Here is a 16,913-nt window from a genome sequence, read left to right as displayed (position 1 = left end):
AACACACCCAGAGTACCTTTCAGGAAGGTGAGATAAACACAAGGAATAAGCTTCACTCTGTCCTCAAAATTTTAGGAAGGAAAAGATTAAGGAAAATCAGGACCTTTTAACAGAATGAGATAAGCCACGTGAGTGAAGCGCACAGAACACAGTGAGGTGATGTAAAAAGTCAAGTTTTCACATTCAGAGAGTAGGAGCATGATTTCTTCAAGAAAAACTGGTCAGAGCGAAAGAACCAGACTCAAGGAACCTCTTAAGAAACACCCGCCTCGGCTGTCACCTGGAGCCATTACGCGCGCTCTCGCCGCGGGATCAGCCTTCCAGGGTGGGGGGTCAGTCACCGCGAGAGGGCGTGCACCTAAGCAGCCTACGGAAGTCCCGCCTCCCATTTCCGGCGGCGGAGGCGGACCCGAAGGCCGCTTCCGGGTCTGGAAGTTTGTTGGGTTCTGCACGTGCGTCAGTCCCAGAGGTTCCTGGATTACCTCTACCCTTGGAGGGGTTATTAGGTCGGGACTTCCTTCAGGCCTAAGGATGAAGGCGGTAAGTATCCTCCGGAGTCCAGGTCCGGTTCCTTAAGGACTACTTTGGCTAATAGAGTTCCAGCCAAGTTTATCTTTCCACCCTTGTGCAGGGGGCGGTCGCCTAAATGGGGGTCCCTTCAGGATGTGTGTAAGGTCAGCCTTCAGATCCTTGTTGTCTTCGTCGCCCACTGTGTGCTCCCAACAGCTTCAGGAGTCCGCATTGTGACAAGCCCTGAGTCTTGTACCCACAGTGTGGCGGACTTTGAAGGGTTATTCTAGGTCTCATTTCGAATTCTTCAAACAAATGAGAAGCAAAATGTACCCCTTAACGAGTGTTTGATGTAGTTAGAGGACCTGAAACTACTTCATTTGAAGGAGTAGATAGGAAAGCTAGTAATTTGCCCGGATTCTCACTGAAAATTAAGAGAATGCTAGGATTTGAATTTCTGAATAAAGTTTGAATGGAATTCAGTTTTGCTTTTCTTAGTTTAGAATCTGTAGCAAATGACATGTCTCAATGCCTTTGCTGCTTCGTCGCAAATGTGAGGATAACAGCGCTTACTAGGTAGTTGGAGGTAATTGGTTGGAGCACTTCGTCAGTGATAAAACAGTATGTAAATATTGGTCGTTAGCCATTTTTTCCCTTAATGTCTTAGTCCACAGATCTGACTATATCCCTGGAATAACCGTTTACCGTGAGTCAGAGATTGTTTACTTTTCTTAAACTGTTAGACCCATGTGAGTAGCTGTAGATTCTGGGCTCATTCCCAGGTGGAACAGCTGATGCTTCAATGCCGTTCTGTAGGGTTACTTTCATAATTTGATTTTAACTTTTCTTTCTTACTTACTTACTTTTGCGGATTGAATGAAAGGCCTTGGTGATGAGGTACATCCTTAAACCTTTTTTGTTTTTTATTTTGAGAAAGGATCTCGCTAAGTTGCTGAATTGGCCAGGCTAGTCAAATTTGTGATCCTCCTGCATTAGTGTTCCAGAGTGCTAGAATTTCCAGCATGGAGCCACTGTGTTTGGTTTCAGCTCTTCATATTATCACCCAGAGCTGTGAGGCATTACAGTAGTGAAACTGGTCTGATGAAATTTAAAATCAATTCTCTTCAACCTGATTTAAACAAAAAAATAATTGAAATTTCTTACCCTTTGTTACTGTTTTGTAGAGAAGAAATAAAAAACAGGTTCCAAGCTTTCGCAAATTACTGAAAACTAGTAAAGTTAAACTTGAAAACAAGCTAAAAAATAAGCAATTTAAACAACAAAGCTCTCTCAAGAAGTACCGAAAAGAACAGAGGAAACTAAGGCAAGCTGTAAAAGATGCTGTATCTAAAAATCCCATCCCTTTGGAGGACCCAAAGAAAATACCACCAGGTAATTGTGAGAGTAATCACATGGCCTACTTTCCATTGAATTATTCTGAAATGTTCTTCATGGAAATAACTTTGCTTTCTAGTAATCACTCCTGTTCTCAGATCTTCCTAAGAGTAGTTAAGGAGAGAATCCTGGTATGTTGTTACTATCAGTATAATGGAACATTTAAGGATAGAATTCAGAGTGAGAAATACTAGTCTCTGCTTTTAGTTTGTCTAGAAAACAAATCTAAAGATGCATTACTTGAAAATAGGACAGCCACGTGAATAAATGTTGGGCATTTGGCCAGTGCTTTCATCTTCTCACTCACTGGTACTTAACTTAGGTAAGAACACTGATTTTGTCTGGTGCACTCTCTTCACAGAGTTGCTCAGTTGTATTTTCCTTCTAAATTTTTGACTTTTCACTTCTAAACTAGGAGTAAAATTGAGCAGTAATTATCGAAATTATTTTGCAATACTATCCAAGAACTCCCTCTTCTCAAAATAAAAATAATATGATCATTTTGAGTTGCCAGTTCTACAACTTTACTGGTACTTTCAAGATACTCATATGTGACTTAAGTCTTTTTACTAAATAACCACTCTTAAAGTGTTCATCTCATTCAGTCCTAAGAAGTTTGATTCCTTGGCCACTTATTACTTTGATGTATGACAGGTCATTAGACTAGAAGTCAGGAAGAGGCTTTTCTCTTAATTTTGTTACTTGTTAGCTGTATGAACTTGGTTTGTCACTTCATCTCTAAATAAGTAAAAAAAGAATTGGGTGAATTTAAAAAGTTCTTCCATGTAAGTTTTATACTTTGAAAGTACGATTGCTAATAATTTCATAATAAAAGCAAAAATTTTCTTTATTCTTACAGTTCAGCATCCAAGTGAACTCTGTCAGACAGCTTAATAAACAAGAATAGGGAAAAGATAGATGTACATGGTATTTAATTAGGTATGGGAGATTAAAGCTCTTAACTTACGATCTTTTTTCTCATGACAGTAGGAAGTTAAGTCCTCTGAGTATGAAGTGGGTGTGGGATTAGAAGTGTGATGATATATGAAAAGTTTCCTGTGGAAGAGTAAAAATTGACCAAGGCAACACTGATTGCTAGTATGTTTGAGAAATGAAATGCTCATTTAAGGCAAGTGAAAGTTTGATTCTATGCAATGTGTACATTTATATAGCAATAAATACCAGTCTTACTGCTATTGGGAAGAATTTTAAGTTCTGTTGTGGACCTCACTCATTGCCTTTTTCTTTTTTTTTTCCTAGTTGAGTCTTCAACATTTATAAGGTTAATTCTGGCACTTAGCATTCTTTTTGTGAGAGAGCAAGCAACCAAGACAATGAGCAGAAAAGGAAATTCAGTGATCTATAATAGATTTTCTTGTTAGATGTGAATGTCTTCAGTGTAGAAAAAAGTACTTGAGAATATTGGCATAAAAATGATTAAAATGGTTACTGTGCAGTCACAGATAGTGAAGACAGAACACAAAGCGGAGTGGTTATAGGATTGAAGAATCTGTATGTTTGGTTAATGAAGAAGGGCACTAGAAGTAACTGAAAGCTAAAAGGATAAAAGGTGGTATCTACAGTAGAATGAGGACCAAGGAGAGATAGCTGAAGTAGAATGGAAGCAAAAGCCTGAGAGATAAGAGACACTAAGGAAATAAGTCATTGATTCTCATGTGTCCCAAGAGACATCTCAGAATATGTAAAAACATTTATTTTTTGTTGTTACAATGAATGCTTTTGGCATTCCAGTACCACAAAGAATTACTGTGTCGTGCCCAGTACGTTAGGAGTACTAATAAGAAACACTGGACTAAGGGTTAGAAAAAATAAAGCTGTACATGTGCATACATGTACAGATCTAAATGTCTAAATTTGTATTTTCTTTTGTGGAACAGTTAAAAGGCTGGAGAAGGAAGAAGAGGAAGAAGAGGAAGCTCTTCCTTTAGATATGATGGATGAAGATGATTTACAGTTAATGAAGGACTTAGGACAAAGAGTATCTTTTTTAACAAGAGATCTTTCTTCTAGGTAATACTTCCTTTGGATTATCATTTACAAATTTGGTTCTGAATTTTATCTAATTGACTAGTTCAAGATGTTCACCTCTTAGCAGTGTTTACAAAGAGTAAACTGTTAACTCATTTTGTTCTCTAAGTAAAGGAAATTTGAATCTCAGCAGTGAAATATACTGAATAGGGAAGAATGCTGTTCTATGTAAGTAATTTGTGAAACAGTCCTGCGTTCTATTGACCATGATCTCACTTAATGCCATTAACTTGTTAGGTATTATTAGTCTCATTTCTATAGGGAACATTGATTCTTCCTCCACAATCATGGAGTAGATCTAGACTTTAATCTCCAAAGTTTGTGCTAGGCTTTGAAAGATTTGGGAAATGTAAAAAAACATAATGTCATCCTTGGCTCTGCAGAATATTACTCAAAAGGAGTTTGTTGTAATTTTCACCTTTATTTTCCATTTAGGAAAGCTAGATGTAGCTAGATGTAGTTTTGAGTCTTCATAGTAGCCTCTTTACATAATTCATTTATTTATTTGCAGTTTAAGTGCCTGCTGTGTGCCAGGATAATTCATTTATTCAGTTGCCCTAAGTACTGGCACTTAGCACTAAGTACTGATATCTATGTATCTGTTGATAATTGTGTGTCAGTAGATGGTTTTACTTTTCTGTATAATTGACCCTTGAACAATATGGCTTTTTTTTGTTTTTTTTTTTTTTTATTTTAAAGAGAGTAAAACCAAACAAAGTAAAACAATAAAGCCAGTCAAAACAAAGCAGTGAAAGTGATATAGGATTTCAAAACTGCATAATAGGCAATCAACAATTGGTACTGTAATGCCTCTTGTTATCTTCAAAATTGCTGCCCATACCACTGGATTTGAAGAACAAGACAGAAGAAAATTCCCCATAGTTGCTGTATTGCAACAATATGGCTTTCAACTGTAGGGTTCTGCTTATATGTAGATTTTTTTTTCTTGAAATTTGTGATAGTTTGAAAAAAACCACAGAAGAATTGAGTAGTCTCCAGTTATCAAGTTGAAAGGAATGTCACAAGTATATAAAATATCTATAATTACTGGTTTTTTATTTATACCATAAACTATGTACCAATCTATTATAACAAGTAAAATTATCAAAATGTACTTATCCAGGGGCTGGGGATTTAGCTCAGCGGCATAAGCGTCTGCCTTGCAAGCAGACAGTCGTGAGTTCGATCCCCGGTACCGATAAAAAAGAAAAAGACAAAAAAAAAAATGTACTTATCCAAATGGTCAACTCATTCATGGCACCATTCCCAGTTAAAAGAAATACAACAAATTTAAAGATGTAGTATTAAATCATAAGTGTAAAATTAACTGGTATATACTGCATAATTACTAATTTTATAGCAGTGTTCTATTACTGTTGTGATGAACTCAAGTGTTCTGAGTATCCGCTGAAAATGCTGTGATAAAAATTATTTAAGTATGAGTGGCTCATTACTAGTGAATTTTAGGTCACAGTATAAAGTGATCGCTCATGGTTCTCAACAATTTTTCACTATGTGCGTTGTAGCTTTACACAGTATTGTAGCCAATGAAGTTTATCTGGGATATGATCACAATTAACTTTCATTACTAAGGTTTCTAGTCGGTAGCAGACTATTAGTAATTAAACTTCTGGGGAGTCAAAAGTTGTCCTTGGAGCCAGGTTTGGTGGTACATATTTGTAATCCCAGCACACTGTGGGGACTAAGACAAAGGATCTCAACTTTGAGCCTAACCTGGACAATTTAGCAAGTTAGCAAAAACTCTTTCTTAAAAAAAAAAAAAAAAGAACTGGGGGTGTAGCTCTGTAAAGAGGCCCTGAGTTCAAGTCCCAGTACTGCAAAAAACAAAACAAAACAAAATCTAAAGAAACCCCAAAAAGTTGTGTTTGGATTTTTTGCTTTGCAGGAATAGGGAGTGAGCCTATCATTGGGTTCCTAACTCATTTCAAAGGTAAAATGTTAAGCCTTTAGGTATCTTTTAACATGTCCACTATGGGGCTGTAATTTGTATATCTTGCTACCAAACGGTTCTGCTTTGAATTCGATTGCTTCCACTGACTTGAAAGAATGGTGGTGGTGCATGACTGTCCCATGGTAACTTGTACCACTTCTCAGAGGATCTTTGATTACAGTAATGCAAATAAAGTCACTGATTGAGCCGACCAGATATTGTTATATTACGGTTCTTTAAGGAAAACATTAAAATGATTTTCAGGGATGGGGTGCACACCTGTAATCCCGTGGGAGGTTGAGGCAGAAAGATTGCTATGAATTGGAGGCTGGCTTGGACTACATGGTGAGACACTGTCTCAAAAAAATAAATTATAGAAAAATTGTATCCTGTTTGTGGTATAGCAATTGTAAATCAATATTGTATACATTGGCAGTGGATGTTTATGTTAAAATTTGAAAAGTTGGGGCTGGGGATTTAGCTCAGCGGCATAAGCGCCTGCCTTGCAAGCAGGCAGTCGTGAGTTCGATCCCTGGTACCGATAAAAAACGAAAAAGACCAAAAAAATAAACTAATAAAATAAAATTTGAAAAGTTAATTATTTGTGAATTATTCATGAATATTAATATGTTTAATGAAATAAGTATTATAATTTAAGACCAATATAAGATGATAAGGCACCAGTGGTTCAAGCTGCCTAGTGGGATAATCATATAACCACTAGTGATTCAAGCTGGTGGAAATATGTTAAGATATATTGTGGTATTTTTATACAATGGAGTACTACTCAGCTATAAAGAATGATTACATTGAGACATTTATAAATAAATGGACGCAGCTTGAGACCATACTCATAAGTGAAATAAATCAAACTCACATGTATAAATACTAAATAGTTTCCCTAGTGTAAGAAAGGATAAGAATACATAAAATTATGTGGTAATCATGATTCCCAATCATATTGGTTTGAAGCCATATAATGTTTGCACTCATTAACCGCAATGGTTTTAACCTGGGTTGTTTGATTTTAGTATCTATGATAGTACAAATAACTATTTTGAAGAAAACAACACAACATAAAAGCTAGTGCTGATTTAATATCATCTTGTTTTGAAGTCCCATCAAGCTGTGGTACATCTGTTTCCACTGGTTTTAACATGTTGTATCTTACTATATTTCACTATAAGCTATAGTATAAACAAAATTCTTTATAGGCAAAGAGATAATAAAGAAACCATTGTTGGTTTTCTATTAGCTGGTTCTAAACACCCTGTAATTCTTGCATTCTCTTGAATGGCTTCACACTGTCTTGATATGCTTGATGTTATAGCATATGAAGTTACACAAATAATTCAAGGAAGGAGGCTCTATGGTGACTACTATTATGTTAGATTATCTGGTGGTGAAACACAAAGATGCTTGAATGGTTTGGTTCTGCCCTGCGTTGTTCTGTTACAATGTCCTCTCTTATCTCAATCTCCGCCCCTTTTTAAAAAATTAATCTATTTTCTCTCATTTTTTTAATTAAGAGAAAACTAAATTAAAAATAGCGGGACATTATAGTAACTTTCTTGGTTTTCCTATTAATCTGATTTAAACCCCAGTTATTGCTTTCCCTATCTTGTTCTGATTATTCTATATTCTATTTTGTTTGCTAGTATCAAGTTTGAGAGTATAGGCAACCACTTTGAAGGCAATAAGATATACTATGATGCCCATTATGGTTTGACTATTATCCTTTTTTTGAAGTCCTGCAAAGTCTTCAGTGTAGGTTTTATTGGTCTTGTTCTGTACTGTTTTGATCAATTCTATTATACCTGCTGATAGACAACTTAAAAATAGCAAGAGGCACAATGGTAACCACTTTTGATCACCTGGTATTCTTTTTTGCATCATGTGGTATGCCCACCCTTCTGTTCTAACTGACTCTGTTTTGGTTAGTCACATTTGGTTTTATTTTCTTCAAAAAAACTAATAAGAACCGTGGGAGTAATAAAATCCATAAAGTTTAATTGTTATTGTAAAAAAGAGAGGAAAGGAAGGTGGACTAAGGAATATAACTGCAGGTACGTTCCAGTATGTAGGATGGAAAACTATATTACTGAGCTTTTGTTGGATCATTGAATGGAACTGTCTCCAATTTCACTGTATGAATGTCCACTTTATATGCTTTAATTTGTAATTTGGACAACTGTTTCTGGGAAGATAATATGTAACATTAATTGGTGATTTCTTACTGTATATTTTTTTTTCTTGAAATACTGTATTATTTGTACCCTTTTACTGCTTTGTTTTTTTATGTCCTTTTTTTCCTCTTTAAATAAAAAAAAGATATATATATATATATATCATATCTATCTATCTATATATCTATATCTATATCTATCTATCTATCTATCTATCTATCTATATATATATATATATCTTTTTTTTTTCAGCGGGGCATGGTGGCTCACACCTGTAATCCCAGCACTTGGGAGCCTGAGGCAGGAGGATCATTGCGAATTTGAGACCAGCCTAGGCTACAAAATGAACTCAAGGCCAGCCTAAACTACACAGTGAGACCCTGTCTCAAAAAGACAAAAAAAAAAAAATACATATATTTTTCAATTTTTATTTTTTACTGGTGCATGTTTGTAGTACATTATGATTGCAGTCTTAATGGGGAGTTGGTTCATGTAATAACACTTCTCAGTTCTTTTTCTCCTCTCCCTTCCTTTGGTCTCTTAGTTCCTTTCCCTTTTGCTAAAGATCTCCCTATTTTTTGTTATTTATCTTTTATTTTCTTCTTTATAGTTTGAGTTTTTCATATAGGAGAAACTGTGCTATTTAAGCTATATCTGTTTCACTTAACAGTCTCAAGGTGCATACATTTTCCTACAGATGACTCAAATTTGTCCTCTTTTGGGACTGAGTAGTTCTCCATTGTGTAGGTAAATACATTTTCTTGTGCCACTTGGCTATATCCCGGGCCTGTAATAAGATTTTAACTCTTGAAAAACCTAATAGAAGGCGAGTAACTGGTTCAAATGGAATTTCTGTTTTTAGTTTGAGGAATCTCTGTATCGATTTCCATAATGGTTGTACTACCTCATACTCTCACTAACCTTTTTAAGGTATTTTGAAATTGAAAGTAGAATTATTTTTCTGCAGTGAGCCAGTTCATGCCAAGAAACGAAAGCATGAGCGCATCATTGATAAATACGAAAAAATACCAAGAACTCTGCAAACTGCACCAGAGAAGGAACTGATTCACTTGCTTCCTATCAAAGATAAAAGTGGTATAATCCCACAGACCAGGGAGAAACTCGGTGAGTCTAATTGAGTGATGTATTTAGCTTCTAGTATTAAAATCAATTTTTTGATTCACACTTCAGTTTTATGTTGACATTCGTTTATGTCTACATAAGGTGTAGCTGCAGTTAGTCATATAGCAAGCTAGATTTTGACTAGAAGTAGAGATGATTATATAAGATATATGTTGTACTATGAGTATAACTGAAGCTGAAAGTTTGATTTTCATTGCAAATTTACCAAACTTGCTTTGTTTTCTTTTGCAGTGCTGGGCTCAAACCCAGTGCCTTACGTATGCCCTCAGTAAGCAGTCTACAAGGGAGCTACCTCCTGGCCTAACTCAGAGCGTATTAATCCATTTGACCTTCTTTTTAAAACATGTGTGGTATTTGTTTGTTATAATCTAGGCCGGCCTTGAACTTAGTGTATAACCTAAGGTGGCCTTGAGTTCATGAGCCTTCTGTTGTAGTGGTGGGCTTACATGTGTGTCCTCCACTTCCTATGACCAATTTTTTTTTTTTTTTTTTTTTTTTGTCTTTTTGAGACAGGGTCTCTATGCAGTTCAAGCTGGCCTTGAGCTCACTTTGTAGCCCAGGCTGGTCTCGAACTCACAACGATCCTCCTGCTTCAGCCTCCTGAGTGCTGGGATTACAGGCATGAGCCACCACACCTGGCCCCTTGACCAATTTTAATGTATATTTTTGTGTATGTTTGTGAAATAAACTACATAGGAAGAAATCAAACATATGAAGTTACATGGTTTATCATAAAGTATATACCCTCATAAAACCAGGAAGGAAATCTAGGCAAGAAATAAATACTACTGGCATGTAGAACCTTTTACTGTACTCCCTTTAATTATTAATTGCTCCTTCCCCATAGACATAGTTACTATCTTAAGTTATATGATAATCATTTCTTTGTTTTTCTTTATGGTCTCATGACTTAGGTATATTTGATCATAATTTAATACATACATTTTGCCCAAATAGTTGTTAACAGTAACAAAGATGAAGAAGATCAAGAAGAAGAACTGGAACTTGAGGAAGGTAATAGGATGCATCTTTACAATGACTAAATTTTTAAGTCAGAATTAATTTTTTAATAAATTAAATGATTTTTAATTATTTTAATAATAAATTAAAATAAATTTTAATAAATGTGAGTTAATTTTCAGCAATATCTGGTATGTATGTTTTGGAGTATTGCTATTTAAAGATCATTTTGAACATTTTTGCACATTTGAAAGGTGTATGGGATTTTGATACTTTATTATGGAAATATTTACAACTTTTAATTGTTCTGAATTTCTTTTAATTATAAGATAAGGACCTACCTACTAATAAATAATAACTTTTTAGCTTTAAGTTACAAAAATAATTCTGTTGTATGAATCATTAGTTCATTACTAGAGCAATTATAGTTGGTATATGTCTGTTAGATCACTAAATGTGGATTTCTAAAAGTTAGAACAGTTTTAAGTAATAAAAGTAAGAAAGGACAAATTTCACTGTTTGAAACCATGTTCATTTAGAATTCCTGAAAGAACAAACTGGTTACATTTTACCTTTGTTTAGCAAACTTCAATAATAGTGTAAATGAAATTGCAGGTCAGTTATTTAACTTGTTTTTAGTCATTCATCATATTCTCATTATAGTTAATATTTGTGTGCTTATTAAATTCTGTGTGAACTTCTTAAGTCAGACATGTTTTGTGTAATTAAAAGTACTACATACAGTTGAAAACTAATAATAATTTGTACTTTAAAAAAAGTAAATCTGATTTCCCTTTTGTTTAATTTCATGTAAGTTTAACTGCAGTTTATTAACACTGCAGTTAAGAATGTGAGCTGTAGAACAGTATTACTAGAATTTGAATTTCATTTCTGTTAGGCTGATGATATTAACTCAATTATTTCCTTTCCTTTTGCTTCTTATTTCCTTATCTACAAAATGAGTCAGATGATTTTACCTGTTGTATGTAATTGTTGAAAGGATGATATATAGATATATAGTAATGAACATAAAATTCTTACTTTCATTGTTATCATTACTGTTATAAGAAGATTATTAATTTTCTTAGCTGTTATAAGTAAAGGAATGTTTAAAGGAGAAAAATTGAATCTGTTCCAGAGACCATTGAAGAGCCTATTCGAGAGCTGACTATAGAAGAACATTTGTTTGAGAGGAAGAAGAAACTGCAGGAAAAGAAAATTCATATTGCAACCTTGGCATCTGCCATATTGTCAGATCCCGAAAGTAATGTAGGTAGCATGTATTTCTTTAGGCGCTTCATATGAGATAGCTTATAAACATGTTACATATTAAGACTTTTACTGCCTGTTAACGTGCACAAAGAGAACATAACAAAGGAGCTGACAGTAGAGAGAATCTTACCTTTATCCTACATCTGAACTTAATTTCTATTGTAATCTTGGAAAAGTCACTTAAACTGAGTCATACTTATTTTCCTCATTTTTTTCAAGTGAAGATATCAGATTACTGTGGTAACTCTAACAGTAGTAAGTTTCTAAACATTAAAGGTATTAGGGTGGACGAACCTACTTGCAAGTTTGCTAATCTCTAGAGGTTTTTCTCTTACTCTTTTTGGTACCGCGGATTGAACTTGTAACTTTGCCTTTGCTGGACAGATCATTATGCTGCTAAGCCAAATTCCTGGCTCCATAGTTTTTAATAAGGAACATGCTACACAAAAGTCAGTGGAATTCAGGAATGTATGTGTGTGTATAAAATTAAAAAAAAATTTTTTTGTGCTGGGCTCTTACTGTAGTATTCAGGCTGGCCTGGAAATCACTATGTAGCCAGGTTAGCCTCAAACTCTGAGTAATGCTCTTGCCTCAGCTTCCCAGGTGCTATGCTGGGCTTATAGTTGTGTGCACTATGCCCATCTGTTAGGAATATTTTTAAGTGAAAAATATTTTAAGTGAAATAGGACCAAGCCTGCAGTGAATTATTACTGGTTCTTGAATACAGTATAATGGCAGAACATGTGATACAACATGTGAACTTCAGAGACCTGAAGTTTAGTGTTGGCTGTGCTAGGTGCAGTTTGTGAGACATTGTGTAAGTCATTTTACCCAAGACTTAATTTCCTCATCTTTAAAAAAGAAGATAGTATCTATTACAAAACTTTGTTGTGATGATTATATGAAAAGTTATAATGTCTTAGAAAGTGGTGTTATTACTGGTGTTTCCAGAACCTGCTGTGACAAGTATTTGTTTGTTGAATGATAAAATACATAATTTACAGTAACAGAAAAAATTTCAAATGGGTATGCTTTATAGCGGTACTGGTCTTTTTCTATTAAGGGGAAAAAATTGGAGTAGAATCAGGGAAGTGGAGTATTTTTCACTTGTATAGTCTTTAATTATAAAACTGCAGAGACACATTCTATTGGTTTCATTTTACAATTAAAATTCATTTTGCAACTTAAATTGATTTTTCCCCCCATTTTAACAACCAGTAGATTGGAATTTAGGCCTTCTAATAGTTTGGAGCCTTATGCTTATTTCACACAATTTAGGAATAGTGATATGTGGTGGTGTATCCGTCACTCACCTCATGACAGTAAACAACCAGAACGTTGCTTTTCAAGTTACCATTCCAGTGGAGTGTGAATGGTAGTCCATTCCTATAATCCCAGCTACTTGGGAGTCTCAGGCAGGAAGACTGCAAACTCAAAGCAAGTTTGGACATCTTAAGGAGACCATAATAAAATAAAGTAAAAAGTAGAACTGGGATGTAGCTCAGGGGTAGTGTTTGATTAGTGTATGTGAGGCCCTGTGTTCCATCCTTAGTACTACAAAAAGAAAAGAAAGAAACTCCACAAAAACCCTAAAATATTCCAACAGACAGTAGTAACATCAAAACAACCAAAACATTTTTTTTACTTCTATATTGTATCATACATATTTTCTTTGTATGATCCTTGTTGAAATTGATGTGGCTGACTATCCTTAAGTCGTGTGTGTGATTAATGTATTTGATTGGTATGTATGACATTTTAATACATTACAAAGAATTTTTAGGAAAACATGCTTTAAGAAAACTCAGTATAAAAGAATTTCTAAAATTAGGTAAGCTAACAAAGTTAAACTTTTTAATAAGCCCTTTATTTTTCCAACTACTCGTATAACAAAATATGTTTACCTTGAAGTTTAAGTAATGTCTCTGTTGGTACATAAATAGTATCTGAAGTGTTGCTGTGGCTTGACTAAACTTCTGATCATTAGGTTAATTGAAACTTAATACCAGATATGAGGCTGTTTCATTCAGAATTGTTTCTATAGCCTTATAAATTATTTCTTTAACAGATTAAAAAACTAAAAGAGTTACGTTCCTTGCTGATGGAACAAGATCCTGATGTGGCTGTTACAGTTCGAAAGTTGGTGATAATTTCTCTGATGGAGCTATTTAAGGACATTACTCCTTCATATAAAATTCGGCCCCTCACAGAAGCAGAAAAATCTACTAAGGTGATGTAAGATATAATTACTGTGTAAAATAAATTGAGGGACTGTGTAGTAGCAGGTGCGTGACTGTAATTCTAGCTGTAATTCTAATAGAAGGATTACAAGTTTGAGGCTGGTGTTGGCGGCTTAGTGAGAACATGTCTTAGAAGTGATCTGAGGGAAAAAAAAAAAGTGATCTGAGGATATAGCTCAGTACTCCTTAGATTTAATTCCCAATTTTCAAAAGTTTAAAAAGTACTGAAATTAATTTTAACAATTTCAAATTTTCTGCAAGGAAAAAAATAAAAATTTTTGGGAACTATAGATGATTTTTTAACTCCACTGGACATTTATGAACCACTCATATTTTGTGCTAATTTTTAATTTCTGATTTTAAAAATGGTCTTTTTGATCTTTTCAGGTCCGCAAAGAAACCCAGAAATTAAGAGAATTTGAAGAAGGGCTAGTTAGCCAATACAAATTTTATCTGGAAAATTTGGAGCAAATGGTGAAAGGTATACTAAATATATGTTAAAAATACATAACATACTTAGTCTGGTCATAAAGCAAATTATATTTGGTGTGGTGTAGTGACAGGCAGGTATCAGATGAGGACTTGAATGACACTTCCTGCCTCTACCACTTGTTACCTTTATTAACTTCGTAATGGGTCAGTTACTTTTGTCTTTCTGTGCCTCAGTGTTCCTCTTAATAAAGTGGAAATAATAATAATACCTGCCTCACAGGATTATTGTGGGAAGTAATTGAATTTATAAACCAATTAAGATGGTGCCTAGCATTTCTGGATACTATCATTTTATTTGCTATTATTATTAACATTACTGTTGATGTTTTTGAATTTATGAACACTTGGGATTTAATCTTCTTTTGTAAAATTTGGAAATGCTAGTCAGAGGAGAAAGATACCTTATGATGGATATGATTGTCCTTAAAAATGAACTTAACAATCAGTTATTGAGGAGAATAAACTCTTCTATCAAACCTTTCTTTTTCTGTTTCTTCAGCAAAGAAAGGGCTTAGGAAAAATTGGAGTATGAATGGAGAAAAGATTTAGTCACTTAGGGCGTTTGACCCATTTGGGTTCCTTCACTTGCATTGGGCCTAAGGATCACATATTTACTGTCAGCTGGATTAAGACTCCTGAATCCTGATGGAGGAGAGTGGAATGGTGTGCCTGCCATGAATATTGCTTCTATATTTTGGTGTTCCAATGGGAATCTACTCACTAGCATATTTTCTTTCAAGGGTATAACCTAGGAACTTTGTTACAGACCAGCCATGTCCAGTGAAACTATAATATGAGCTGCACATGTCATTTTTAAAAAATGAGGTGCCTCTTTTTTTAAGTTAAAAAGTAATGAAATTAATTTTAACAGTAAATTATGTACTTAAATTATGTCAGCAAGTAGTTTGTTTTGAAAATCAGTGCAGTGCATTTTCTTCAAATCCATCTTATTTCAAGGAGAAAAACTAAAAAAGAAAACAACTAAAATAAAATTTCAAAACACATCAGTCAGGGTATTGTAGTGTTTTAATTTTCTTTTATGTGACCCTAATTTTAAAATCCAGTGTATTTTACACATAAGCATATATGAACATTTCACAGGTTTAGTATTCTCTGAACATGCTGGTATAGACTTTTTCTAAGCAAATCACACTGCTTTGAAATCTTTTCTTTGTTTTCTTCTAGTTTTTAAAATTGTGAAATACAAATTTATTGTAAGAGAAAACTAATTAGCTTAAATACTGGCCAATGATTAATTACATTTTTCTTTTAATTAGATTGGAAGCAAAGAAAGCTGAAGAAAAGTAATGTGGTCTCCTTAAAGGCATACAGAGGACTGGCTCAAGTGGCTGTGAAAAGCCTGTGTGAGCTGTTGGTGGCTCTGCCTCATTTTAATTTTCACAACAACATCATTGTATTGATTGTCCCTCTCATGAATGATGTGTCAAAATCAGTAAGTTGCTTTAAATGATTGCTGTTATGTTTCACAGAAGTTTTTTTTTTTCCTTCTTGTAAAACCAAAACGTTTATTTTGAGTAATCGCTGAAATTCTCAAGATGAACTGGATGCTGCAACTGCTACTCTCTTGGGTTTAGGTGTTGTTCCTTCACGGAATCCATGCCTGAATCCGCCATACACAATTTTTAGGTGCCTCATTCGCCCAGTTCCGGTGGTATTTCGCCTTTTAGCCTTTGCGCTCCAGTTACACTTTCTCTTGCGCTCGGCAGGGTAGCCACATTTGCCACAGTCGACTTTTGAAGGTGATAGGCCTTAGAGCCACAGCGGCGGCACAATGTGTGCATCTTATTACGACGCTTTCCAAAGGGTGACGTTCCCGTCGTCATGGCGCTTGTGCCGCCTAGACCAAAGAGCTTCACAGAAGTTGAACAGGCCATGTGATTCCTACCCCCTCCATTCTTTTGGAACCATTATTTATTAAACACTTTTTATCAAAATCATTTGAATAAAACTGGAGTATTTCTAAAGAAGGGGCACTTTTGCCCCCTAGGAATGCTGGGCAGAGTCTGTAGACAGCTTTGATTGTCATAATTGGTGGTGGTAGTGGGGTATCTGGGGTTCAAGATAGGGAGTATTTTTAACCTGTTAAAATGCACAGAACAGCTCCTCGCAATAAAGAAGTATCTGGCCCAAAATAAGATTAGTACCAAGGTTTGGAAACACTGGTTTAATAATAACATTTATTTTTCAGATATCTGAAATGTGTTGTGAGGCAGTAAAGAAACTCTTTAAACAAGATAAATTAGGCCAAGCTTCTCTTGGTGTGATTAAAGTGATTTCTGGCTTTGTGAAGGGCAGAAATTACGAAGTTAGGCCAGAGGTAAGCCTTTCTTTTCTTACTTTGTGTTTTATGTATTTTAAATTGTGTAGTTGTTTTGATGAATTTATTCTTTATTGAAGTATGTAAAGTAAGAAATAAAAGTGCTCAAACTCCTTAAATGTGAAGCACTGTTAACTGTTTCATCCTTACAGGTGTTTTTCTGTGCAGACACGTGTTTGCTTATATTTTAAAATAAAAGATGGATCTGTACTATAAAAACTGTTCTAGAACAGTTTTCATTTTATATATTGTGAACTATTGGCTGTTTAGGGCTATCCCATTCTTTGTATCTGCCATAATATTACAGTATATGAATATGAGGTTTCCTAGTTGGTGGGCAGCTGATTTGTTTCTAGGTTTTTGCTGTTACAAAGTGT

General features: G+C 34.7%; 1 protein-coding gene and 1 pseudogene across 3 annotated transcripts in view; one reads left to right on the top strand and one right to left on the bottom strand.

Moving 5' to 3' along the window:
* Positions 1–384: 384 nt before the first annotated feature.
* The window catches only part of Noc3l (NOC3 like DNA replication regulator), a 34,174-nt gene continuing 17,645 nt past the window's right edge, over positions 385–16,913 (top strand). For 2 of the 3 annotated variants that reach the window (XR_010044227.1, XM_003462411.5), the window contains exons 1-10: positions 385–540; positions 1,695–1,902; positions 3,804–3,936; positions 9,059–9,216; positions 10,192–10,248; positions 11,333–11,463; positions 13,535–13,696; positions 14,094–14,187; positions 15,476–15,651; positions 16,408–16,536. Coding sequence is in view for 2 of the 3 variants with exons in the window: in XM_003462411.5 (XP_003462459.3) it covers positions 532–540; positions 1,695–1,902; positions 3,804–3,936; positions 9,059–9,216; positions 10,192–10,248; positions 11,333–11,463; positions 13,535–13,696; positions 14,094–14,187; positions 15,476–15,651; positions 16,408–16,536 (1,257 nt within the window). In the remaining variant the exon portion in view is untranslated. Of the gene's footprint in view, positions 541–1,694; positions 1,903–2,892; positions 3,035–3,803; positions 3,937–9,058; positions 9,217–10,191; positions 10,249–11,332; positions 11,464–13,534; positions 13,697–14,093; positions 14,188–15,475; positions 15,652–16,407; positions 16,537–16,913 lie in introns of those variants that run through there. The other variant, XM_063239393.1, reaches the window with a different exon arrangement.
* LOC106025841 (large ribosomal subunit protein eL37-like) lies at positions 15,690–16,057 on the bottom strand (annotated as a pseudogene).

The sequence above is a fragment of the Cavia porcellus genome, unplaced genomic scaffold (assembly GCF_034190915.1).
Source record: "Cavia porcellus strain 051 isolate PalLab524CR breed Dunkin Hartley unplaced genomic scaffold, mCavPor4.1 scaffold_28, whole genome shotgun sequence".
NCBI classification, from domain to species: Eukaryota; Metazoa; Chordata; class Mammalia; order Rodentia; family Caviidae; genus Cavia; species Cavia porcellus.
The sequence above is the reverse complement of the archived record's forward strand: the minus strand, read 5'-3'. Positions and strand labels throughout refer to the sequence as shown.